General features: G+C 43.4%; 1 protein-coding gene and 1 pseudogene across 2 annotated transcripts in view; one reads left to right on the top strand and one right to left on the bottom strand.

The window, feature by feature from the left end:
- Nucleotides 1–5,173: 5,173 nt before the first annotated feature.
- The window catches only part of PLXNB2 (plexin B2), a 364,491-nt gene continuing 344,682 nt past the window's right edge, over nucleotides 5,174–24,982 (bottom strand). For both annotated transcript variants that reach the window (XM_066633179.1, XM_066633180.1), the window contains 8 exons: nucleotides 24,785–24,869; nucleotides 22,159–22,313; nucleotides 19,711–19,871; nucleotides 17,954–18,101; nucleotides 14,970–15,034; nucleotides 13,344–13,419; nucleotides 9,788–9,862; nucleotides 5,174–7,662 (listed from right to left, as the gene is read on the bottom strand). In XM_066633179.1, coding sequence (XP_066489276.1) covers nucleotides 7,558–7,662; nucleotides 9,788–9,862; nucleotides 13,344–13,419; nucleotides 14,970–15,034; nucleotides 17,954–18,101; nucleotides 19,711–19,871; nucleotides 22,159–22,313; nucleotides 24,785–24,869 — 870 coding nt within the window. In that variant the 3' untranslated portion in view covers nucleotides 5,174–7,557. The remainder of the gene's footprint in view (nucleotides 7,663–9,787; nucleotides 9,863–13,343; nucleotides 13,420–14,969; nucleotides 15,035–17,953; nucleotides 18,102–19,710; nucleotides 19,872–22,158; nucleotides 22,314–24,784; nucleotides 24,870–24,982) is intronic.
- On the top strand, nucleotides 14,563–14,679 carry LOC136657863 (5S ribosomal RNA; annotated as a pseudogene).

Genomic DNA, 24,982 nt, shown 5'->3' on the forward strand with positions numbered 1-24,982 from the left:
TTGTAAGACTATGTCTGCCTTTTAGTTAAGCAGGCCTACCTGTTTGGCGCAAGTCCTACCAGCACCTCTGCCCCTTATCTAACAGCCTACAAGTTGCCTTCTGTTACTCCTACTCCTCCTGGACTTGAAAAGGAAGAGTTGAAATTGCACAGAAAAGTTCATGCAGAGGACAGAAGAGTGTTAGGCTAGAGCAGGGGTGCCCAAACCCCAGCCTGGGGGCCACTTGTGGCCCTCAGGGGCTCCCAATCAGGCCCTCAGGGAGCCCCCAGTCTCCAATGAACCTCTGGTCCTCCAGAGACTTGCTGGAGCCCATGCTGGCCCTATACAACTGCTCTCAGCATGAGGACAACTGTTCAACCTCTCACCTGAGCTGTGGGACAAGGGCTCCCTCCACTATTTGCTGTTTCACATCTGTGATGCAGTACTGGCAGTGAAGGAAAGGCTAGCCTTGCTTTGTGCAAGGCCTTTTATAGGCCTTGAGCTACTGCAAGACCTTCATTCATTCATACAAGTTCTATCTCTAATATAGTCATTTATGTAAATTTATTCAAATTTGAAATGTAAATTAATTCTTTTTTTTCCCCAGCCCCCCCGACACAGTGTCAGAGAGATGATGTGGCCCTCCTGCCAAAATGTTGGGACACCCCTGGGCTAGAGTGTCACTGATACCATAGTTTGGCTGTCTTCAAACCGCAGGACTGCTGTGTCTTGAAAATGCCTTCCCGTGAGGCATGCTGCTTGCCGATCTGCATCACAGTCACTTCTTTTTCCAGCTAATCACCCCAGAAGCTTGCCCCAGCAGGCTATGTTACCGGATTTTTGGGTGGAAGCAGCTGCCCAGTGCAATTTTCTGTGGTCAACAGCTGGAAAGTAAGTGGCTGTGGTGCAGAACGGTAAGTGCCGCACAGGGAAGGCATTTTTTGGACAATAGATCTGGCCTGAGGGCCGAGTTTGGCACCCACCGCTCTTGTTTACTGTGTCTCACCTCCATACCCTCTCATTTGCCCCATTCTTCTCTTCTTCTTCAAATCAAGAGAGTAGGAGGAGGGATGACAGAGGAGAAAGGAGGCAGGTGGACACAGCCTACCAAGCTATCTGATGGGCATTTTTGTAAGCCACTTTGAATGCCTTCAAGGAGGAAAGTGGGATACAAATTCAGCAAGCAAGCAAAGCAAAAACCTGTAAAGCTGTTCCATTCAGCAACAGACTGTTTAATTGGTTTCCTCCAGGAGGCTGTGCCCTTGCCTCCTTTAGTGTCGAGCAAGAGCAGGTTCCGATAGATATTTTTTTGAAGGAGCGAATTAAGATCTCCCTCCCACGCAAGCCAGCACCAAGGTTACCCCCTTCCCACTGCACCCTGTGTTAACGGGCTATTGCATCATTGATTCATACCCTTGCTAGCGCTATATTTGTACGCCTCCTCTGCCCCCCCCTTTTTTGTGGTTGACTGAAAAGATCCTAATTGCCTCTTTTCCCTGGGAATGGGCTTCTTACATCGGCTTCAGGAGGCCAACATTGCTTTTGCAGCAGGTGCCACCAAATTGCGAAGGTGCGCGTCGGAGCCGAATAGAACAGCGGGAGGAAAGCAAGGAACAGGGCCAAGGCTCATCACAATGAGATTCCAAGAAACACCCTTGAGGCAGCTTCACAATTGGCAGTGCCACCACTCCGAACCCAGACGCAGCTGCAGGATGCTGGTATTTTTTAATATCCCGGGGATTGGCACTCGGGCCGTGTAACCAGCCTGTGTGATCTCGCGCTGAATAGGGCCAAGCCACAGGACAGAAAAGATTAAGAGTATCAAAGGGACACTTTTTCCCTCGTTTCGCTTCTTTCTTGTTACACACTGGATTAAAGGTTCGGGGGGGGGGTGGAGAGAAAGAGAACCATTTTGCTCAACATTCAATTTTTGAGGAGAATTAAATTAGCCCAAAACATTGTTCAGAATTAGAAGAGCGAAAAGGGGATTTCAGAGACGCAGTGTGTGGCGGGGAGCTATTTTTTTTTTCCCACCCATCAAAACCAAGCTATAGAAAGGCTTTCAAAAAAAAAAAAAGCTATTATTGTACTCAACCCAACCGACGAATCAGTTTGCCTCTTTTTCTGATAACTACTTTGAAATTTTTTTTTTTTTTAAAGACTTTTCAGGCTCAAAAAGCAATTTATCCCAGATTGTATAGAAAGATGTGAGCTGAGCCGTTTAATTCTGCAAAGCACATTTGGGCTTTTCCCTTCAAGATCAGCCACTTTGGTAGTCAGCAGTGCCGGGCGATGGCTGTACAGGACAATTGATGTATATTCCTTTTACTGAACAAAGTCTGGCCCTTGTTCACCATCCTAGTATCACCAGACCTCACCGAATATCCTTGTTTCCAAGCATCACAGCTTCCAGTGGCTCTTGTTTTGGAATCTTCAACTACATTGAGATATTAAATAAAAGCAGAATGCATGAACACAAAGTACAGTTATATCCATTGTTTCCTTATACTGGTAAATTCGATGCACATAGATGAACACTGAATATAGTGTGCTCTTCTCATTTGCAGGTTCAAGCACCCACAGATTTGACAAAATGCCAGTGAAAACCCCACATCTGCTGAAGGGCCTCAAGGACCTCCTGGATGCAACCAGAAGAGTCTTCCAGTCATGTCCAGGAGGTGGTCTGAGGCCTGGGGAGGCTGTGTGCAGAATCTCCTCTGGGTAAGGGAATACTCATTCCCTTAACCAGGGATTAGCCTCTACAACACAAAGGGGTCTACTTTACCTGCACTAGCAAGCTCACTGATGCAGGTCTTCCTCAACCCAAGCTGCAGGGACTCCTGGAAGGGTACCAGGATTTTTGTGGACCCAATCTGTCCTACCCTTGATCCTGTTGCTACCCACATTCCACACTCTCCCACTGTGTCCTGTCTCACCCGTGTTGGTGGGTTCTTCTCACTGCCCCAGCACATGTGGGAAGGCTCCAGTCTTCCTGCTTGCGCTCTGGCAGCATGTGGCTTCATGCACTGTCAGAGTGTTTTTTGCAACTGCTGTAAGGCATTCGCTGCTGGTTGAGCACTAGTTCGACCAGTAACAAGAGCCCATAAGACTGGCCTGTCAATGACTGAGTGCAGAACGTTTAAAGCAACAGTTTCCCAACTGCAACTCAAGACTAGGCCATCCCTTTACACTGATTCACGTGGACCAAGCCTAGATCCTCAATGGTATGTTATAATCAATAAAGCTGGTTTTAATTGAGATCTCTGTTCGTAGATGACTCCTTTCCCCAGAGTGGGTAAGACTTCCATCCCCATCTCAGAGACATATCCCCCTCCTTCCCCCCCCCCGGGCCAGCTCAAATTGGGTTCAAACTTGTTTTGGACACACCGCCACCACTACAGGACGTTTGCAGGGAAAAGGGATCCTTCTATGCGAGGATCCCCTGAGCTTGGGATGTCCACCACAGGAGATGCGGGAAGCACCCAATTTTCCCGTCTTTAGAAGTATGTTAAAAAACCAATTGTTCTGCCAGATTTTTGGACTGTTTCTGTAACTGATGATCAATGACTGTGCTATGCAATACTGATTTTCTTAGTGTTCATTTTTTTGAATTTATTGTTCTATGTTGCAAAATATCATGCCTGGGAATAGCATAATATAACTGTAATAACAAACGTCTATGGGAATTAGCCACCACATGCTGGGCTGATGGCAAGGCCAGGCCAGAGTGCCACTTCCCACTTATGAACATAAGCCCTGCTGGGTCAGACCAAAGACCTATCTAGTTCAGCTTCCTGTATCTCACAGTGGCCCACCAGATGCTTCTGGGAGCACACGAGACAAGATACTTGCATCCCTTGCTACTTCCTTACTTATAGAACCAGGAAGTATAAACATCATGGCTTATAACCTATGATGGAATTTTCCTCCATAAAATTGTTCAATCCCCTTTTAAAAGCATCTAGGCCAGACACCATCATGTGGCAAGGAGTTCCACAGATTAATTACATGTTGGGTAAATAAATATTTCCTTTTGTCTGTTATAACTCTCCTGATACTCAATTTTAGTGGATGTCCCCTGGTTTCAGTGTTGTGTGAGAAGGAAAAGATCATCCTTCTATCCAATTAATACCCTGCATAACTTTATATGGCTCTGTTATGTTCCCTCTCCCCAATTAGGTGCCTTTTTTCTAGAGTCTAGACTGAAGAGTCCCAGAAACTGTAGTCTTTCCTCATAAGGAAGTTGCTCCAGCCCACTAATGCTAACTGGTTGCTATTTGAGCCATTGCCTCCCTTGGTTTTGCATGTGCACCCCTTACCACCTCTCTCTGCCTTCTCTTCCCACTACTTTCTAAAAAAGCAGGAAAAGGAAAGCAAAAGTCTGCCAGGAAAATGAATGGCACTCACTAGTGGTACTTGACAATATGAGGGGAGGTACTTTGCCCCACCGCTACATGGGCTGCTCAACATTTCTCAGCCTGCCTGGCCCTCTTAGATGTGGCAACGGCTGGTGAGGCAGTACACCAGGTAAAAAGAGTTCAAAGCCAAAAAGCGATCGGAAGACTGCAGCAATTGGAGAAGCCTCTTCCTCATGTTGGTAACACCTTTGGGACATGCCACCCACTTTTGTACACAGAAGCCATCTCTGTTGGCAGTGGTACTCAAATAAATGGTATCTGGAAAGGTGGGTACGGTTTTTCCCCCATATCCTCTGAACCAGTATCTGCTGTTTCAATTATCTGCAGTTCAAAAACGCCCCCCCCCCATTGTGCAATTTACTTAACTGCTGGTGTTTGCAGGATCTCCTCCTTGGATAACTACAAAATGGAAGCAGGAAACACAGGAAGCAAGGCTCTCTGAACTCTATAAGCGCGTGTTCTTTTCAGTCCGCCTCATTTCCTGTGAGTTTTTGTGTTTCCTGCTTCCAATAATGTGATGGGGAGGTATTTTTATAGGGTTCCCTCATATCCATGGGAGGGAAGGGAACGTATTCCCTGCGGATATAGGAGGGATGCCTGCACTTTGAAATGGTGGGGGAAAAAATACTTCCCAATCACACTAAGAAATTTACTGACACGTCAGATTGTGACCTAAACAATTCATGGGGGAACATTGCCAAAAGCTCACCTTGTATGGCTTTACAGACCCCCCCACCCCCCGTTCACTCTTGAAATGAAGGAACATACTTAGACCATTCAAATATGACACTTTGTGAAAAAAAATGTATTTGATTTACAATTAACAGGATTTACAAATAATGACAAAATAAAAAGATTAAGAAGCTTGTATACCTTTGTTGATCAGACAGAAGGCAAGTAAACAGAGAGGCTTAGTTTGACACAGAATTCTTAGGTAAAGAGATCCACGCAGTTTATAGTTCCTTACATTCCAGATGCACTGACATTCCAGCCAAGTACAGAGATGAAAGCTAAAGTCTCATATAAAAAAGAAAGACACAAGAAGTGAGACCCTGTTTACCCCTGTTTTAAGGAAACTCACTCCCCACTTACACTCTAGCCAATGGACTTCATGATCAGTCTTAAGCAACCAGTGGCTGACTCCAGAGAAACCAAAAAGGCGACATTGATACAATTGACAATGAACTTAAAGGCCAAGATAGATTAACTCTGGGTCAGGGAGAAGTACCAACATAAACTCTGTTGCTGTGCTGAGAGCCAAGAGAGTTTAAGGTGTAACAGGTCAGAAACAGCACAAAAAAAAGCAAAAAGGTAATGAGTTCACATTGGTGGTGCGACATGAAAACACTTCGAACCACTAAAAACTACAGTTAAGAAACAAATGCAACAAAGGTTGATTTTTTTTTGTGCAACATAGCAATTTAAGATAACGTACCAAGCTTTTATCAAATTGCCAGGAAGCCGACTAATATTGTAAACACACATTGTACATTGCTGACAAGTTACTTTAAATTTCCACAGCAATATGTTAATGAAGATTATTCAATCCATTGCAGCATTCCAAGGCTCAAGTGGTATTCAGGTTAGATGGGGGGGAGGCATGGAATTTTATTACAATGAACATTTTATATTACAAACACAGGATTGTCTTTTTTTGTTTAAAACCAAATCATGATCTTCCTATGATAGTGTGAAGATTCATTAAAAAAAATCCTATGAACCATTCCAATAAAAGATATACATATTTGAATTGAACAGCACAGTATTGGCAAAAAGCTAATTACAGGCATTCTGCTGGTCAGGGGTTCTCACAAAAAAATCATCAAACAACACATAAATATTCTTGATATGATTCTCTTTACAAAACCATTGAAATCCACATAATTAGTACAAGTAAGGCACATTAGCATATATAAGAAACCTAACAAAGAAAGAACAATCTGAAAGGTAAACCTCCGAAAAGGCTGATTTGATTTACCATGATTTCTGAATCAAATTAGTGATTTAACATCAGTATTTCTGTCCCCAGGGATAAGATACCATCTTAACACTCGTTGGGGCAGGTCACCACTAGAACAAGATCCAGGTATTTCTGGACCTTGAATAAACAGACCTTCACGACCACCCCCTTGCTATCACTAAAGCAGCCCTGCATATCACACTGGACTTTTACCCAACCTTGGCTGGGTTTGCTTTGGCAGTTGGGGGACTTTTCATAAGGCATTTTCACCTTCGGTGTGCCATTTAGGATCTGTGTGACAATCACAGGGCAAAACAGTCATGGCTTTGTCAACAATCATTTTCAAAAACTGGAGGCTCACTGGACCAGTTTTGGCTATTTGAAAGGTCCCAGTAATCTTCTTCTGCAACTTCACATTGAGGGCCATATGCACTCTGCATGTCTCCAAACTTAATTCTATGGTGAAACACTTTTTTTTTTTTTTTTTGGCTAAGGTTTATGTCCTTAGGGATATTTAAGCAGCAACCTAGTTAAAAGGATCAAACATCCCAAATCATCTATGGTATGTCCACTGCCCACTGTCTTTTGGGAAAAGTGGACTTGAGAGCTGCAGTCACTGTTTTCAGAAGTTTTCATGTATGCAAAGCTTTATGGTACCAACATCCATTTCAATGTCTTCACAAACAAATCAAAGCAAATGCTTCTTTTATTCTACTCATTTGAGCAAAATATCGAAAACAGGATTCCAAAAGATTTTTTTTAATCAATGTCCAATTATTGACATCAAAAGGGGGATATTGCATTAGTTTTCCAATATGCTATCGCTTTTCTAATACAAATATTGCTTAAAGTATAAAGAATGCTATAGGTAGTGAATTTACTAGCATAATGAATTCTAAAAAATGCTGATGCTTCAAGATTGTACTATTTGATTAAATGAACTCTAACTTTACCCACCCCCCTCCCTCCCCCAAGGACTTCCCTTCATTTCCCACTGGAAATTCATTCACACACAACACAAGATTTTAATTAGAAGCATAATTTACAGTAAAAACTCTTTACATTACAGCTTTGCTATAAAAAATGAAATCTGCTTTTTCATTTAAAGTTGTAATTACACATTAAAAAATAGAACCTTATTTTCCCTATCAGGAAGAATGAATTTACACATCTTCAGCGTCTTTATTGCAGCTTTCAAAATCAAAGGTCAGTCACTTTATTCTCTAATGCAGCTGCTATCTGTTGTAATCGGAAAGCAAGCTGCATTTTTTGTGCAGCTGGGTCCTCTTCAAGTGCATCTATGATCTGAAAGAAAATAAAAGACCAGGATTCAGAACTCCAAAGCACGAGACTAGGTATTCAGCTTCCGTTTTGGTTTTCACAGTCACCCCATGTTCCTACAACACAAATCCCCAAGACCTTCCCAAAATGCTTACGAGACAAAAAAGGAGTTATTGGTTAAAAAAAAAAATCAACAGACAATAGACAGCATTAACTAGAACAATAAAGTGTATAGAATTAGAAAAACACCACCTCTGCTGGACAAGCCTAAAAGCATGTGGACATGCTTCTGTCTCACCTAAAGTGGCACTCTGCTGTCACTTAATTGCAAACAGGTGTGGGGGGTACACAATGAACCCCCCCCCCTCAGTGTGTGAATGACATACAGTGGGCCCTTCTTATGGCATCAGCCATTTGAGTACCTGTGAATGCTAAGCCTGCTGATATATCTGTTTTCATTCCAGTGTAGTCCAAAAGTGTATAACCCATACATTTCATTTCCCCATGCTATCTTATTTAATAGGATAACGATGGCTAGAGACTGTAAACTCTTAGGCCCCAATTAATTTAAACAGTAATCCATGTATTTTGTACAGCAGGTATCAGATTAAAATACAAATGGTGGTTGTTAAATAGAGTGATAGATGTCACTTGGGATATTATCCTATATGCATGAAGGAAGAGATAAATCCTATGGATCTCAAAGGATCTTGTTTCCAAACATATTCAGAGCTGCAGTCAGTGTTTTATTATGCAAGGCCCAAATCACACATTATACAAACAGATTACCACCATGTACAAGTTTTTGTATATACAAAAGGGACTTGCAGTAGCATTCATCTCTAAGAATTCATAATTATTCAAAGATGACAAACATAGGCCTTGAAAACCTTTCACAATAAAGTTAGGATCACCCAATAAAATAAATACATCAGAAAATGCTGCAGAAAGAGGACTAATAGGACCATATTTTTGCACAGCTGCTTCAATAGTCTGAGGCTGTCTAAACTGGAAGATTGTTTAAGTCAGTGATCTTCAACCTGTGGATCACGACCCCAATGGGATTGCAAGGCCTCTTATGGGGGAAGGTCATCGCAGCAGCTTCAGATTAACTTATTTTACAATGGCAAGAGGAGCCTGTGGAGCACCCAGAATAGGGACTCGCGAGAGGCTGGGTGGCCTGGGATGTGATCACCGCAACCTGGAAGGAGAAGGGCTGGTTGCTCCCTTGACGTCATTTCAGGCTGGGAGGCAATGGTCAGAGAGGGCAGCTGCCTCACTGCTGCTGTCCATGAAAAGAGTGAGGGATGTGGCTTGTTAAGGGTTGGTTGGTAACCTTCAGTCTCGAAAGACTATGGTATAAGCCTACAGCACCCGGTATTCCCAGGCAGTCTCCCATCCAAGTACTAACCAGGCCTGACCCTGCTTAGCTTCCGAGATCAGACAAGATCGGGAGATAGTGTTCAGTATAGGGAGATGGTTGGCAACCTTCAGTCTCGAAAGACTATGGTATAAGCCTACAGCACTTGGTATTCCCAGGCGGTCTCCCATCCAAGTACTAACCAGGCCTGACCCTGCTTAGCTTCCGAGATCGGGCTTGTGCAGGGTAACAACTGGGCCACCGCAGCAATCCCAGCCACAGAAGCCTTCTGCAACCTCTGATATTGGGTGGCACAGAATCAAATGGGTGACTAGAGGATGGGCTGGAAATGATGCAATGGCAAGGCCAGAAGACGTAGGATCAGCAGCTGCAAGGTGGGTCACCAGTCTAATCCTTTTTTTTTGGTTGTCGCGTGAAAAAGGTTGAAGATGTCTGAGGGCATGGAGATATTTAATAATTGGATACATTGTTTAAAGCTATTTAACCCAAGTGCTTATGGTTGACAAATGCACAGTGCTGTAACAAAATGCAGCTCCACAGAATGTAGAATTTTCAGTTGTTACAATGGAGATGCGCACAAGAAATCTGCCATCTTTATTATGGATATCTGGATAGATTTTTCCAAGCATGCTTAAAAGACTTCAAAGCAGTAGCACCCATATGCCCTTGTGTATCAGAACTGGAGTTCTCTTGCAGAAATCCAAGCCAAGGTAAGGCAGAACTCACAGCCCAGAAGGCTATTAAGTTATTGAGATGGTGGAAACTTACCTCATCATAGTATTTGTTAGTATACTGGTAGAGCTGGTGTAAAGCCACAAGGGTGTTTAATGAGTCTGTGTGTGCCTGTTAAACAAGAAGGAAAATAATGCGTCAAGAGTACAGCTGCTGTGTAAAGAGCTTTAATGAAACACATACAGGAGCACCAGATATGAAGCAAATTCTTTTTTTTTTCCATATTCCAGCCTTGGTTCGTAAACCTTTTAATAGATATTGGCTTGGTGAGGAAGGGAAGCTGACAATTTCAGTTCTGCCACGTCATGGCTTTTGGTCGGGTCTGCTACAGCCACCACATGCTTTCTCCATCATAGAAAGAAGAATACAGATCCGGCAAGCAGCCTTAGTCCAACCACAAGTTTGGCTTCAGACATGTCTACAGGCCATAAGAGCATTTGGGCTGAACAGGGCACACTGCGCCTGGATCAAATTAGTTCCTTCTGAAGGACACCCAGTTGCAGTTCTGTATATTTGGAATTTATGAGTTACAGTTTAAAAACGTAACAGACTGAAGCAAACAAATTTCACAGTAAAACAATCTCCATTTAACTGAACTTCAAGAACACACACATATAATTGATCCATGGCATCTGCAATTCCACTAAAATACAGCAGTTTTGAAACCAGTTGTGATTTTTGTTATGGTCCTCAACACATGATAAAAATACATTTTTTTCCCATTGTCCTTTTTCATACAGCTAAGTTTATAGGAAACCCCAAATCCTTTGAATCAAATAAACCAGTGGTTCCTAAACTGTGGGTTGGGATCCACTGGTGGGTAGCTACCTGATTTGTGTTGGGTTCCCAAAGGGTGATGGAAAGATCAGATAACTAATTGCCTCAAGCCCTGAAGCTGTTCAGAAATCAGATACCGCAGCTGCTAACTGCCCTGCAAGAAGCTGAGCTCCTGCAGTTTGCAAACATGTGTAAATATAGGCAGACAAATGTTTGGGGGCCTTTCTTTCTGGTTACTGTTACTTATAAGTAAATAAATAAAACATTATTTCTTCCTAGATCTCCTTTTTTAAAAAAATCTGGTAAAACTAGGTGGGTCCTGATAGAGTGTTATTTTAAAAAGTGGAACCTGGTGCTAAAAAGTTTGGGAACCGCTGAAATAAACCAGAGTGAACGTATCTGTTTCGCAGAAATGAACACTTGCAAAGTAAGCATGCCCTCAAATTATTAAAGTGAATTTGGGAAAACTACTTTAGAGCATAAAATAAAAAATGAATTATTCATTGAGCAGGAAAATACAGTGGGCACTTGGTATCGGCAGAGGATCCATTCCAGGACCTACCACAGATATTGAATTCATAAAGTGGGCCAAGGCGAGGTTATTTGGGCCCAATCTGGTATTAAGGTCACCCATAATTAAAAGAAGGGCTGTGGGCATAGAAGCCAAATGTTTGGCAGCAGAGGTCTTAGCCTCATTCCAAATAACGTGAGAAGAGGGGTCAGAGGGAGGAATATATAAATTGAACAGAACAATCTTGAGCTCCTTGCATTGGAATAAAAAAAACTTGAAAAAACTGAGACTGGGAAGGGAGGGGGGATAGAGAGAACCAAAAAGGGGAGCTAGTCAAGCAACATAGGCCTACACAAGGGCGGCCCATTTGCTTGCATTTAAAGGCAGGGAGGTGATGAGGAGTGAAGCCAGGGATGGAGGGCGAGGTCAGAGACCAAGTCTCTTGGAGAAAAAAAATATCGAAGAGGGACAAAAAGTTGATGAGAACTTGGATCAAATTTCTTTTTCTCCCATCCTGTGATATTCCATGATATCAGCTTGAGGATAGAGGTCGAGTCTGGGGAGGACTGGAGGGATCTGGTAGTCAACAGGAGGGGTCAGCAGTGGTTGGACAACTGGTAGAGCTGGGAGTGGGTCTTTCTGTTGTAGAGGGGTACACTCTAGACATCAGAACTCTCCTCTGTCCCTCAATGGTGTCCCCCTTTCTATTCTTCTCTACGCAGATGACACAGTTCTTCTGTCTGTCACAAGATCTGGCCTTCGTCACTCACTGTCCTCCTTTCAAGATTACTGTATTTCCAATGATCTAATAATTAACTCCGAGAAAACCAAAATTTTGGTTTTCGCTAAATCTTGGGCCCCGCTCCCTTGGAAGATAGGTAACCTTTCTTTTCAACAAGTTCAAACTTTCAAATATCTGGGGATTACTTTCCATTTCCGTCACAGTTGGCTCCCTCACAGGAAATCTGCCATCTCTTCAGCTTTACTTCAACTAAACACGATTGCCCGATTCCACTTTTCCAGCGGCAACCAGTACGTTCCTGCTGCCCTCCACATATTTAAAGCCAAAATTATCTCCCAGTTGTTGTACGGTGTACCTATTTGGATTGAGGCTGCAAACCGAGATCTGGATCAAGTGGCAGCCTTGTTCCTTAGACAAATTCTGGGGGTCCCCAATTTAATTAGACTATCCACCCTTTTGCTTGAACTAGGGATCCACCTCCCTTCCACCATTGCGTGGTCCCTTACTTTCAAGTTTTGGCTCCGCCTTCATTTAAGCACTTACTCTGAGTCCCTTTTGAAAGACCTACTAAAGGACTCCTATCTTTCTAAGTGGTTTAAGCTTATTGACTCTAGGTCTCTCCCCGGAACCTCTCGCAGATATTAATCTCAATAAGGCCCACTCAGTTATTAAGTCTAAACTTTGGGAATCCGAATTTAACCAACTTTTTTCCAATCTTAACCCCACCTGTTCTCCCCAATTCTTTGGCTTCCACCCTTCAATTACCCGCCCTTCCAATTATTTCATTAAACTGACTAATCCTATTAAGAGGAGAGCGTTCATGCTTGTGAGACTTAATATCTTCCCTTCAGCTGTCCATTCTGGCAGATTCTCCAATTTGCCGTGTGATCGCAGATTATGTCTCTACTGTTCTTTAGAACTGGACACTCTGGATCACATACTACTCCGTTGCCCGGCCCATCAATCTCTTCGAGTCACGCACCTGAATCCCCTGTTGCTCTCTTCTTCAGGCACTTTTACCGACCCCTTATCTGTTCTCCTGAGCGACAACTCTGTGACCATTACTGGTGTAATAGCTGATTTTCTCTCTGTAGTTTCCAGGCTCAAACCTCCACCCTGATCCCATTCTCCCCTTTGCTCCCCTCCCTTTTTCCTTTATTAGTCCCATGTTTTGATTTCCATTCTCGGCAACTCAGCCACCGGGCTGGCTATTGCTATTGATGTTGTTGTTGTTTTTTTATTTTAATGCCAATAAAGGTTTACTACTACTAATGCTCGATATTGAATTCGGTGGATAATTAAATTCACGGCTGGAGGGCCTCAGAACACCTCTGGACGCAACCGGTGCAAAAACCGGAATTGACTTTTGGTTATATCCTGGGGGGACCCCTCCTGAGGCTCTCCAGCAGTAGGCTTGGCACCTGCGGATACTGAGATTTGCATATACCAAGCTTGCAGATAAGGAGGGCCTACTGTAATTCAAAGGATTCCAGAAACAGGCAGAAATGTTCATTGGATTTGAGTACCAAGCTGCAAAGTTTCCAGGGAAATTTTGTACTTACCCTCGAAATCTCTGCTAAATGTGTATTCATATCCTGGTCACTCACTTGGATCATTTGTCGAATACCTTTGTAAAAACTGCAAACAAACAAACTCTCAGTTGAAATTATACAATAAATTATTTATATCCAAGATATAACTTAACATATGCAATGAACTACGAAATATATTTTCCCCACCCCCAGTTATTAGACTAGCACTAATCCAGAATTCCTATTGATAGGGGCAGTTTTAAGACCTGCATAAGCAGTTAGATGTTACTCTGGTGTTATCATTGCTACAAACTGTGCAAGTACCCAAGAATGGTATAAAGATGCTTAACCATGCTTTACGGTGCTGTGCTGATGTAGACAGGAAGCAGAGGACTCTCTGTTTAACCAATGGAAGAAAAAGTGCTGTTTGATGGCTATATCACACATCACACAGCAACAAATCCATGTTTTGCCACAGTATATATTCCACAGGAAACCATGGCCAGTCCAGACTCTGTTGTATTAATTAAAAATGCAATATGTGAAGAGGCCCAATGTTCCCATGGTACAAAAATTTCAGGTTACATTTAGGCAGCAATGGTTTAAAGTGGTCATATACATAGTTGATTAATCTAGAATGAATTAGACTCCACACATCCTGCCAGAGTTGTGTCTGGAAAACCTGACATAGGGTACAATCCTAACCAACTTTTCAGCACTGGCATAGCTGTGCCTGTGGGGCATGTACTGCATCTTGCAGTTGAGGGGTAATCATGGAGGCCTCCTCAAGGTAAGGCAATGTTTGTTCCCTTACATCAGAGCTGCATTGTCCTTATGTCAGAGCTGGAAAATGGGTTAGGATTGCGCCCATACGTTTTTAATTCTGCTAAACCATTTTTCCACACTATGGCTCTTTCTCAGAAGTCATTACAAAAGCATTCCCATGGAGCAAAATATGACAGCAAGCCACCTCTGCAGATAAAAATAGGAGAAGATGTAAAAGTGTAATGCATTAAGTCTGAACAAACTCTCCCTGTCCTGAAAATAAATGGAGTAGAATTCAGCAAATAATACTTATTTTGTAATTTATCAAAGTAAAGGTTCACATGATTACTGGTGAAGGTGTAAATATCCTTCGTCCACTTTCCATGTTCATTTCTGATGTGTCAAAACCATCAAGAAATGATTTTTATTGTATCGGTTTAATGTAGGGAACACTTCTAACAAACATACTCCTATATCAGTGGTTCCCAGCAACTGTTACCCTGCACATGCCTGATCTCGTCTGATCTCGGAAGCTAAGCAGGGTCAGGCCTGGTTAGTACTTGGATGGGAGACCGCCTGGGAATACCGGGTGCTGTCGGCTTATACCATAGTCTTTCGAGACTGAAGGTTGCCAACCAGCCAACCAAACTATGAGCTGTGGCTCCCTGGGGAGGCATGGACACCAGCCAGGGGAGAAACCTGCCACCCTAATACAATGTATAGAATTGAAGGCCCAATGGGGAGCCGCACGCAATGGGACAGTAGGTCAAGGGAGCTGCAAGTTGAAAAAATTTGGGAACCACTGCCCTATGTGGGGACACCTGATGAAAAAGGACTAACTCCTTTTCTCAGCAGGGGAACAGACACAAACCCACTGATTTCTTTACTTACTCTTCCACCATCTTCTTATACGTAGAGATCTCTTTTGCATAGAGTAACTTGTTACTCGGAGAATCCTGAAAAGATGAAAGATAAACTAAGTTGACTTTTCAAGTACAGTCCATGGGTGAGGATTTAGCTAGAACAGACGACAGCCTTGACCCAAACGTAAGTAGTGCCTGAACCAACAACACCAAATATTTTGTTCCTGTTTTCCCCCTTTTCTTCTTGTTTTCCTTAGGCTGCAATCCTAACCCACTTTCCAGCTCTGACTAAAGGACAATGCAGCTCCGAGGTAAGGGAACAAACATTGCCTTACCTTGAGGAGGCCCCCACGATTACCCCCCAACTGCAAGATGCAGTACATGCCCCACAGGCACAGCTATGCCAGTGCTGAAAAGTTGGTTAGGATTGTGCTCTTATACATACATTTGAACACATGCCCCATATCACCTTCCACCTCTTCCTAACCCCTCCCCTTGTCAATGTTGCACCCTCCTATCATCTTCTCTTTTTTCAAACAGGTTGGGCAGGTGGCACCTGGAGAGAGAGACTACTTCTAACCAACCAGCCTGTTTGGAAGAGAGGGCTGCAAAGATAGTCAGGAGATGCAGCAGATCTCCCCTACCACCGCAGCAGATAAAACAGGCCAGCACAAACATTCTGAAACTCCCGCACCAGTAGATAATGAGACAGACTGTAATCAGAGACACAGCTCTGAGACACAGTATTATATAATTACAGTATCAATGTAAACTGCTAATGATATTTAAAAAAATTTAAAAGATCAGAGCAGATATGCCATTTTAATCAGATGCCTAAAATTCATAAGGGAAGGTGTCAGGTGCACGGACCCAGGAGAGCATTCCAAAGACAGGCAGTATTGAGGTGGAGAGATTGTCTCCATCACTGCCAATAAGGTAACCTCAAATGGGTGAATGTGCGTAACTGGTCTTTGGATTCTAATCTCTACGTGGGCACAGTAGCGGCTACAGACCCCTGCCTCTCTTTTCCAACTCTACTTCTCCTTGTGGCAACTGCTGCTTCAGTTAATGATACACCCTGAGTAAAGAAAAGCTTTAGGCTTGCAGAAACGACAATAAGCTCTCTTTATATGTGAAATTTCTTAAATGTAAAATAAACTTGCTATTGGCAAATTCGAGTATCTGTGAGGGGCAGAACTGCTGCCATCATCTGCACCTGTTATCGTTATCCTGTTATTGTTATCGTTATCCTCGGCATCACCTGGCAGGACAAAGTCCCAAACAACACAGTCCCGGAACGTGCCGGAATCCCTAGCATGTATGCACTGCTGAAATAGAGACGCCTGCGTTGGCTCGGTCATGTCATGAGAATGGATGACGGCCGAATCCCAAAGGATCTCCTCTATGGAGAACTCGTGCAAGGAAAGCGCCCTACAGGTAGACCACAGCTGCGATACAAGGACATCTGCAAGAGGGATCTGAAGGCCTTAGGAGTGGACCTCAACAGGTGGGAAACCCTGGCCTCTGAGAGTCCCGCTTGGAGGCAGGCTGTGCAGCATGGCCTTTCCCAGTTTGAAGAGACACTTGGCCAACAGTCTGAGGCTAAGAGGCAAAGAAGGAAGGCCCATAGCCAGGGAGACAGACCAGGGACAGGCTGCACTTGCTCCCAGCGTGGAAGGGATTGTCACTCCCGAATCGGCCTTTTCAGCCACACTACACGCTGTTCCAGAACCACCTTTCAGAGCGCGATACCAGAGTCTTTCGAGACTGAAGGTTGCCAACATGTATCGTTATCCGTTATCTTGTTATCAGCACCTCTGTTCTCGTTATCTGCTGTGCAGAGGCCTTCCCAGAGGTTGCAGGGACCTTCAGAATGGTGCCTGGGACCACTGTGGACCCCTTAAAAATGGCTAGCAGAAGCTTCCGTCAGCCATTCTGAAGGATCCTGCAGCCTCTGGGCAGGTCTCCGCTGCATTCAGAGACCTGCTACAATCTGCTGGCTTCTTCCGATGGCAGGTAAGGTAGCCCTTGCATGTAACCCCATTATCCCATGGGATCCGTGATTTTTTATCTGCGAATTTGTTATCTGATAGGGTTAGGAAACCCTAGGGTTAGGAATATGATTAGGAAACCTTAGTGGATAACAAGAACTGATGGCATTTTTTCTTTTACCAGAGCCTTGGGAGCTACCAGTGTGAAATGACAGCATGGAGGGGTGTCGTCAGTCTCATACAAGTGGTCTGTAGAATCATTTACATTTTTTATTGTTTTGACTCTCTCTCTTCCTCTACAATACTCTGTCCATGCTCCAAGCCATCCTTTGAACCTGGGTTTCTGGGAGCCAGGGACGACAAACAGTGAATGTGGCAGAAGGCTCAAAAGTGATGTTTAATCACCACCAGAGTTGCCAGTCACTCAGAATAACTTTCTGCCTGCCACTGTTGGGACCTTGTAAGTACTTTTGAATTTGCCCTGGCTATTCTTTCCATTTTTCTTTACCTTATTCATAATTATCACTATCTAATGAACACAAAATTGCTTCATAATACTGAGGACAAAAGGCTGCAGAGGGGCTAAGGATTGGCTGCATTTCGATTGGATCCACTACATGCCTAGGTGCCCAAATAAGCAAAATGCTTGGAATAAAGCTCTCAATAGTCTTTAAGATGGATTGGATATGTGGCAGGAGATCAGAGATGGTGGAGTGCAAGGTTATCTGGGAACAGGGTGGTACGGCAAGACATCCATTACCCGTCAAAGACCAATCTATGCAGCAAATCCTTTATAATAGATACAAATGCTAAACAGTAATTAGCCCTAGAAAATGTGTCACTAAATGATTATGCAATGAACTTCCCCTGAACTTGTGGAGCAGCATAAACATCCATCAAAGCCAAGGGAAAACAAACTGATCTATGCACTCTCTTCTATGACCATGGCTCCGTCTATCATAATGTACTCAAACACTGTTTCTCAAACACAGAGACCTAGAGCAGAATGCCTAACACTTACCCTGCTCAACTTGTGCTCTGTTCTTGTGCAAGCATCCATGAAAGTCTGTGCAATAACTGACAAGGAAGCATCCACTACTTCGTGAACATGAACATCAAAGATGAAATGGGGGTTTTTCAGTATGTTCACCCAAAACCTAAGTGGCAAGCTGTGAAGTAAGCAAAGACATAAAGACAACCCTTTTATTTAAAGAAGCAAAGGTCAAGTAGAAAATGGAACCCCAAGAAACAAAAGACATGTTTTAAACCTCTTTACCACATTTACAGTTTAGATTGTATGTTTAAGGCCACAATCCTACACACATTTACCTTGCAGTGACTCCCATCAAACTCAATAGGGCTTAATGCACTGCCAATGATTTTCATAGTCAGAATATGATTCTGTGTCTTATAAGCCAAAAGCAAGCCAGAAGTTTCACTAATAGAAGCAAATTTTAATTTCACTGCCATATGTAGGGCTGGCTTTAAGCCAATTGGACTAATTCCTCACAATTGGGCCCTGCACCTAATGTGCCCCCCCCCGGCCCGCTAGGGCAAATCAAGTCTTGTATGCAATTTTATATTAAAATGTGCTTAGATCATTTGGCCTATGAAATCACATGCACTTTTTAAGCATACATTTTGATTGGTGTCCATTCTACCACAGAGACATTTAAAAAATTTTATTTATCTAAGATGCTACAGGCCTTGGCTGTGAACCAGGAGCCCCACAAAAAAATGTTTCCAATAGGGCCCCGCAGAGCCTAAGAGCGGCCGTGGCTATATGATCAAGAACACCAGGATGGAATGAACGGAAGTAAGCTTATTTAGGGAGATTATGCTAAGTGGTATGCAGTCATCAGGCTGTCACTGCTTAGATCAAGCTTAGAACATTTAGATGTGCAGACTGTTGGCTCAAGTGGGAAAATCACATCTTCAGGAAAAAAAATGGGGCTATCATCATGGCAAACATCAAAAGAGGATGTTTTCAGGCTGCCACACCAGTGTACTCTTTCCACATATTTTAGTCCAACTATGGCTGGAATCCTAGACAAACTTATTCCTGGGAATAAGCCCTATAGAACACAATGGGACTTACTTCTGAGTAGACATGCAAAGGATTGTGCCATATATCTTTTACAACAAAATATTGAGCATGTTTATAGAGAAGTAAGTGCCCCCAGGTTCAACAGGACTTTCTTGTTAGTCTGCCTAGGAGTACAGCCTTTTAAAGCATCCACCTCTCTCCTTGAGTGGCTTTGCAATGATTTTCCTGCTGTGTGCGCCCTTATTTTGATGATCACTGCTCCAGTTTAGGAGGACTGCAGTTAGGGGGCAGGCTGCACTAAACAGTTACTTGAATCAATGGCTTCGTATGCGTGGACCTTCTATTACCAGCTACAGCAGGGGTTCTCAACCCTTGTCCCGATGCATCACTTCCAATGGCTGAATTATCGTACATACAACCAGAAGCAGGACCATCTAGTCTAGCATCTCGTTTCCCACAGTGACCAACCAGATGCCTTTGCAAAGCTCACAAGCAAGAGAAGAAGGGCATATACCTCACCTGCAACTGGTATTCAGCGCCAGACAGAAACGACGTGCATTACCCGCCATGTCTGGTAATGGGAAAGCTCAGCTTACAGGTGTGATACAAACGACTCCACCCCTTTTTGTGCCTGCCTTGTAAAAGAAACCCATGCTGTGGATGCTATGCAACCTGGTCTCATCATTGCTTTTCCCTTGCTTTTCTCCTGCTCGTACCCCTCTATGACTCACCTGTTTGTTTTCCAGATGTGAATAGTATCCTCATCTTTGATATCGTGCTTTTCCGCTTGCTCATCAAGGAAATCAAAGAAGTATTTCACAGCTGGTGGTACAACGTGGTTTGAGTCGAGTACACTGTGGAAAAAGTTATCTACAAATTGCTGAAGTGTACCCTGAAGGAGAATAAAAAGAAACATTAAAAATTCAGGCTATAGTGCAAGTGTAGCATTTTCCAAATATTCTTTCAAATGTACAAAAATGCTTTCTAAACTGATTTATAGTCATCTGTACAGGTCTTTATCCCAAATGACCAAGGAATCTCAATAGCTTGAAGTGCAGAATTTGTCATCCATAAGTGGGTTGAAAACGCTCTTATGAACAACATGAAATGATCAGCCATAGGAAATAATCCAGAGAGGGAAGGAAAAAAGAATACAGAGCTCTGTTTAAAGAGGTGGAGATTTCAGCATGGTTACTCAAGGAACACTAAAGTACAAGGTCTGATGAATGGGACAGCAAAGGAAAGAATTGGTGGTGAAGTAATGCAGCTATAATTCTGGTTCCATGAACTTTTGCTCTGCTTCTTTTGTGTTTCAGACAGCTCAGCAAATTACAATAAAGCGTGTAGGTTTCTATTGCCTACGTAGATTTTTTTTTTTTTAAATTTCTCAAAGTATTAGCAGAAATGTGCAAAAGCCACAGTGGAGTTCTGCCATCCCATCTTGCGATATTCCACTGCATTTCCCGAGAAAATCTGTCTGATCTGGCTAAATTCAGGCTGGTCTTATCTACATTTCCATATTTATGGCGATCCTTTAAACAGGCTTTGTACTTCTTGGTGCATGAGCTGTCAGCTTACAGTGGTATTACATCACTGACTTAGGACCCAATCCTATCCAACTTTCCAGCACTGATGCAGCCATGCCAATGGGGTATGCACTGCATCCATTGCATGCTGGTGGGGACAGTCATGGAGGCCTCCTGAAGCTAAGGGAACTTTTGTTATCTTACCCTGGGACTGCATTGCAGCTGCATTGGTGCTGGAAAGCTGGATAAGACTGGGCCCTCTATTAGTCTGCAGTGACCCAATACACAAGTAGTAGTGCTTACACAGACAGAATAGCTACTGGCTATTTCCTGCTTCCAATTCTGCCTGTGTCCCTCTAGCATTCAGGCTGCCTGCCTGCTTGTCTTTCTATAAGCTTGCATGCTTATAGCATACATAAAAGAAAGCAATGTTCTTGCTTAGTATGATGGTAATGTAGGGCCAGAGAGAGGCCAGACCAGGAGGAGTTGCCAGTCAAGTGCAGCGTGGGAGGCGAAGGGCCAGAGAGAGGCCAGACCGGGAAGGAATCCAGCTGGAAGGAGGAGTTCTATGAAAGACTAGAACTAGTCAATTGTAAAAATCCCTACGGGGTTTTAGAACAGCCTGCCTGTGTAAACCACCTTGGATTAAAGCCTGAGGAGAAATCTGACGACCAAAGAAAGGTGGTATATAAATACCAGTATAAATAAATAAATAAATAAATAAATAAATAAATAAATAAATAAATAATGGAGATAAACAAAGGTAATGGACACGGGTGGTGGCACAGAGATAAGGTTTCCTTTTATCTGCAGTTTCCGGTATCTGCAGATGTGGGGTGGGAACGTAACCCCAGTGGATACAATGGAGACTTCTAAGACTAGTAGAAACCACACATAGCAGACTATAGCAATGAATAGATGACAACAGTGGGTTTTCTGCCTCTCTCTTGGAGTTCTCTTTATCATGCAAGGAAAATATACTGCCTTGTTTCTGGAACTGAAGAATACATACTCAGAAGCATAAGATATAAACAGTACAGCGGGTCCTTGGTCCATTCCAGGACCCCCCTTGGTCCACTCCTCCCCCCCCCCCCCGTGAATACTGAATTCCACAGATAATTAAACCGGAACTGCCTTTCAGAAGTGGCCTCCCTTTGACTCAGAAGACTTTCTGGACACAAATGGAAGGCACTTCTGGTCACATCTGGGAGGTCCCTGAGTCCTTCCAGCGGCAAGCTCAGTATCCACAGATATTCAAATTTATGGATGCTGACCCCACAGAAAAGGAGGGTCCACTATTGGTTGGCAACCTTCAGTCTCGAAAGACTATGGCATAAGCCTACAGCACCTGGTATTCCCAGGTGGTCTCCCATCCAAGTACTAACCAGGCCTGACCCTGCTTAGCTTCCGAGATCATGGTATAAGCCTACAGCACCCGGTATTCCCAGGCGGTCTCCCATCCAAGAACTAACCAGGCCTGACCCTGCTTAGCTTCCGAGATCAGACGAGGGGGTCCACTATACTTTTATTCTAACTAAGCTCTAAAAACAAGACTCCACATAGTAACTCAGGACTTCATTCATTTATACTAACACAGCAAATTAAGAGGCTTCGCTAGGGATTATGCCTATTAGCTTGATGTCTCAATCTTACCTTCACAGAGAGGAGTCTCGTCAGGTAGATTTCTGTAATAGCTTTGGTTCTCTCTTTCTCCTTCATGCTCCCTCTTTTCGATTTGCCTTCATCAACTTCATCTACTGGCCGAACCAGATGCCAGATCTTATTTTCTTCCTCTAATAAGGCATGCCCTGAAAATAGCAAAAGCAACAATTTTAAAAGCCACTGTGTGAATAAAATTAAATTCACCGATGTTGCACTGATGGCCGTGTTATAAATTACGCGCCAGAGGATTGAAACCAATTTGCATATTTAGTTTCCTGTAATTAATATTATTTGCATATCATAAAATCAAGAATACCAAATCAAACTCCATAGATACACTGCAATTATTCTACAGCACTCTTGTTCAATAAAGTTCTTATTTTCCATAGAGGATAAGTTTAGCTTTAGCCAGTCTTAAAAATAATCGAGGGGTCATAAAATAAACTCTCCAGCAAAACAGCTCTAATGCTGGTTCTCCAAGCATGAACAGAACTCTGCAGTTTTTCATTCATTATTATTCTAAAGAATGGTCTGTATCTGTAATGGGATTTGGGGCGTTCTTAAGACACTGACAGTGCAGTCCTATTCAGGGTTTCACTGGCGTGGCAGCAGCTGTCTCGGCTTAGAATGTTGCAAATGTGCTGTAAAGCATGTTTGTGACCATGTGAGAGTCAGCAGTGCCTGCAGAAAGGTCTATGCCAGTCGGTCATCCTGACCGATGGCCGCTGGTGGAGGTGACTGCTCCACCAAGTGGAGGAGGGGTGGGAGAGAGTAGCGGGAGGGCAGAATGGAGGTAGGGAGTGGGTGTTTTGGGGCGGTGGAGGGTGGAACAGGGGCGTACCAGGCCTGGGAGAGGGCAGGATTGGCAGAGGAGGCTTCTACCATATTCAGTCCTCCCTCCCCAGCCTGAGCACTTGGATTTGCACTGGTGATTTACCTGGCACAGATTCCAGTAGGCAGGCTGGAGCATTACTCAGGGAAAAATATCCCCTTATCCCAAGGAAATCTCCAGTCTGCTCCTTACCTGCGCTCGATACAGTGTTCTATTGCGTTTCTGCATTAGTTCTATTGTACAATCAATTTTGTTCATCTTGGAAGCAGAGAGAGAATGGCCTCTGGGAGGAAGTGGGAGGCAGGTCTGGCCTTAGGGCTATTCGGGGCTGCGTTCTGGAGGGGCCCCGTGCAGGTGCAGAGAGTGGTGTACTGTATTACCAAATCATTTAGACATCATTCTACATTTGGGGTGGGGAGGGGGAGGAAGTGAGATGTAAATCCATTTGCTTTGTATATTATAGATGAAAAAAAACTTCTGGAACTGCCTAGATTCACATAAAATAACCTCAAACCAAAGTGAAGCAAAAATCGTTTTCAAGGAGCCAGTCCTGTAAAATTGGCAGGGGCGGGTTCTGTAGTCAAGATCTCATCACAACCAGCTTTTTTTGTGTTTTTCTTAGGGGGAAAAATTCCTCATCTTTGTATGCAACACTGAACCCCACAAATCACTGTCACATAGGCTACAGCACTGCCCTCGCTTGCTAACATTTTATAGCTTTCCCAGCAAACAAGCTGGCAAAGGCTAGTTCTAAAAGACCTAACCACTAATGAAAAAAGCATTAGCTAGGGATGAAATATTACCTTTGCAGAATTCCCCCGCAAGCTATTTCCTGCGTGAAAAAGGGCACTGGGTGGTTGGAAAGCAGGGGATGCGGCAAACTTTGCAACTCCCAAGGTGGCTTTTTCAGCCTGATGGAGAGTATCCTGCTTTTAGTGTCTCTAAGTGGAACTATGTTCAAAGGAGTTCCATTATAGGCTGTCATCCCCAACACTTTTGTATGCAGACAAAAAGGGATGTAGAAAATCTCAGGAAAACGTGACTGCAACGTTTATTTTGCAAAAGAAGAACAACAACATTCTAATTTGAATTTGTACAAACTCTGGGGAAAGAACTCATTTGCTTTTGCCATGCCTCTGTATTTAAGGAATTAGATTTAGAAGGCATTAATTCATAACAGAATGGGGGGGGGGGGAGAAGCAGATTAGAAAAAAGCTCAAACTTTTAAATGAATTTTAAGGGTTCAGGTATCACATACTAGCCTACAGGTGTACATGACCTTTGCATAACCACTTTCTACAAAGCAGGTTTACACTACCTAACTGGGGTTGGCCTTGGGAAACATTTTTTTTACTGCAGCCAAGAATTCTGGTTTGAGTACTGTCAACATCTGATTGAAACCATGTGGACATTCTTTCAAGCCAGTGCAGACAGTACTGAGCTATATGGACCAAAGGTCTGACAGCATAAGGCAACTTTCTTATGCTCAGTAGCATGGATGTAACATTTCATAGCACTTTGCACTTCTTCTGTCCTGCGACCAACCTCTGCCGGGAGGGAGGATGGAATGGGAGAAGGCCAGAAAGAAAGAGGAACTGGAGTGCTTCCATTAATAAATGGCAAGGACTTAAAATATTTTACCATGGTCACGGGAGGGAGGATGGAATGGGAGAAGGCCAGAAAGAAAGAGGAACTGGAGTGCTTCCATTAATAAATGCCAAGGACTTAAAATATTTTACCATGGTCACTGATGTTTGTGAATGGACAAGATGAAATTGCACTTACTTTCTTCGGGCATGTCTTGTTGGTGATCCTCTGGCTGTTGGTTGACCCACATTTTTGACAAGATAAGTGTGGCACCATCTCGTACCTTTAAGGAAACCCACAGAAAGAAATAGTTCATGGGAGCAGACACAAGACTTACTTTCATGAAACTTCTACCTCCTATGCAAGAAGCAAGTGCCAATACACACCACCACTTCC

The sequence above is a fragment of the Tiliqua scincoides genome, chromosome 7, assembly GCF_035046505.1.
Source record: "Tiliqua scincoides isolate rTilSci1 chromosome 7, rTilSci1.hap2, whole genome shotgun sequence".
Taxonomy (NCBI): Eukaryota; Metazoa; Chordata; class Lepidosauria; order Squamata; family Scincidae; genus Tiliqua; species Tiliqua scincoides.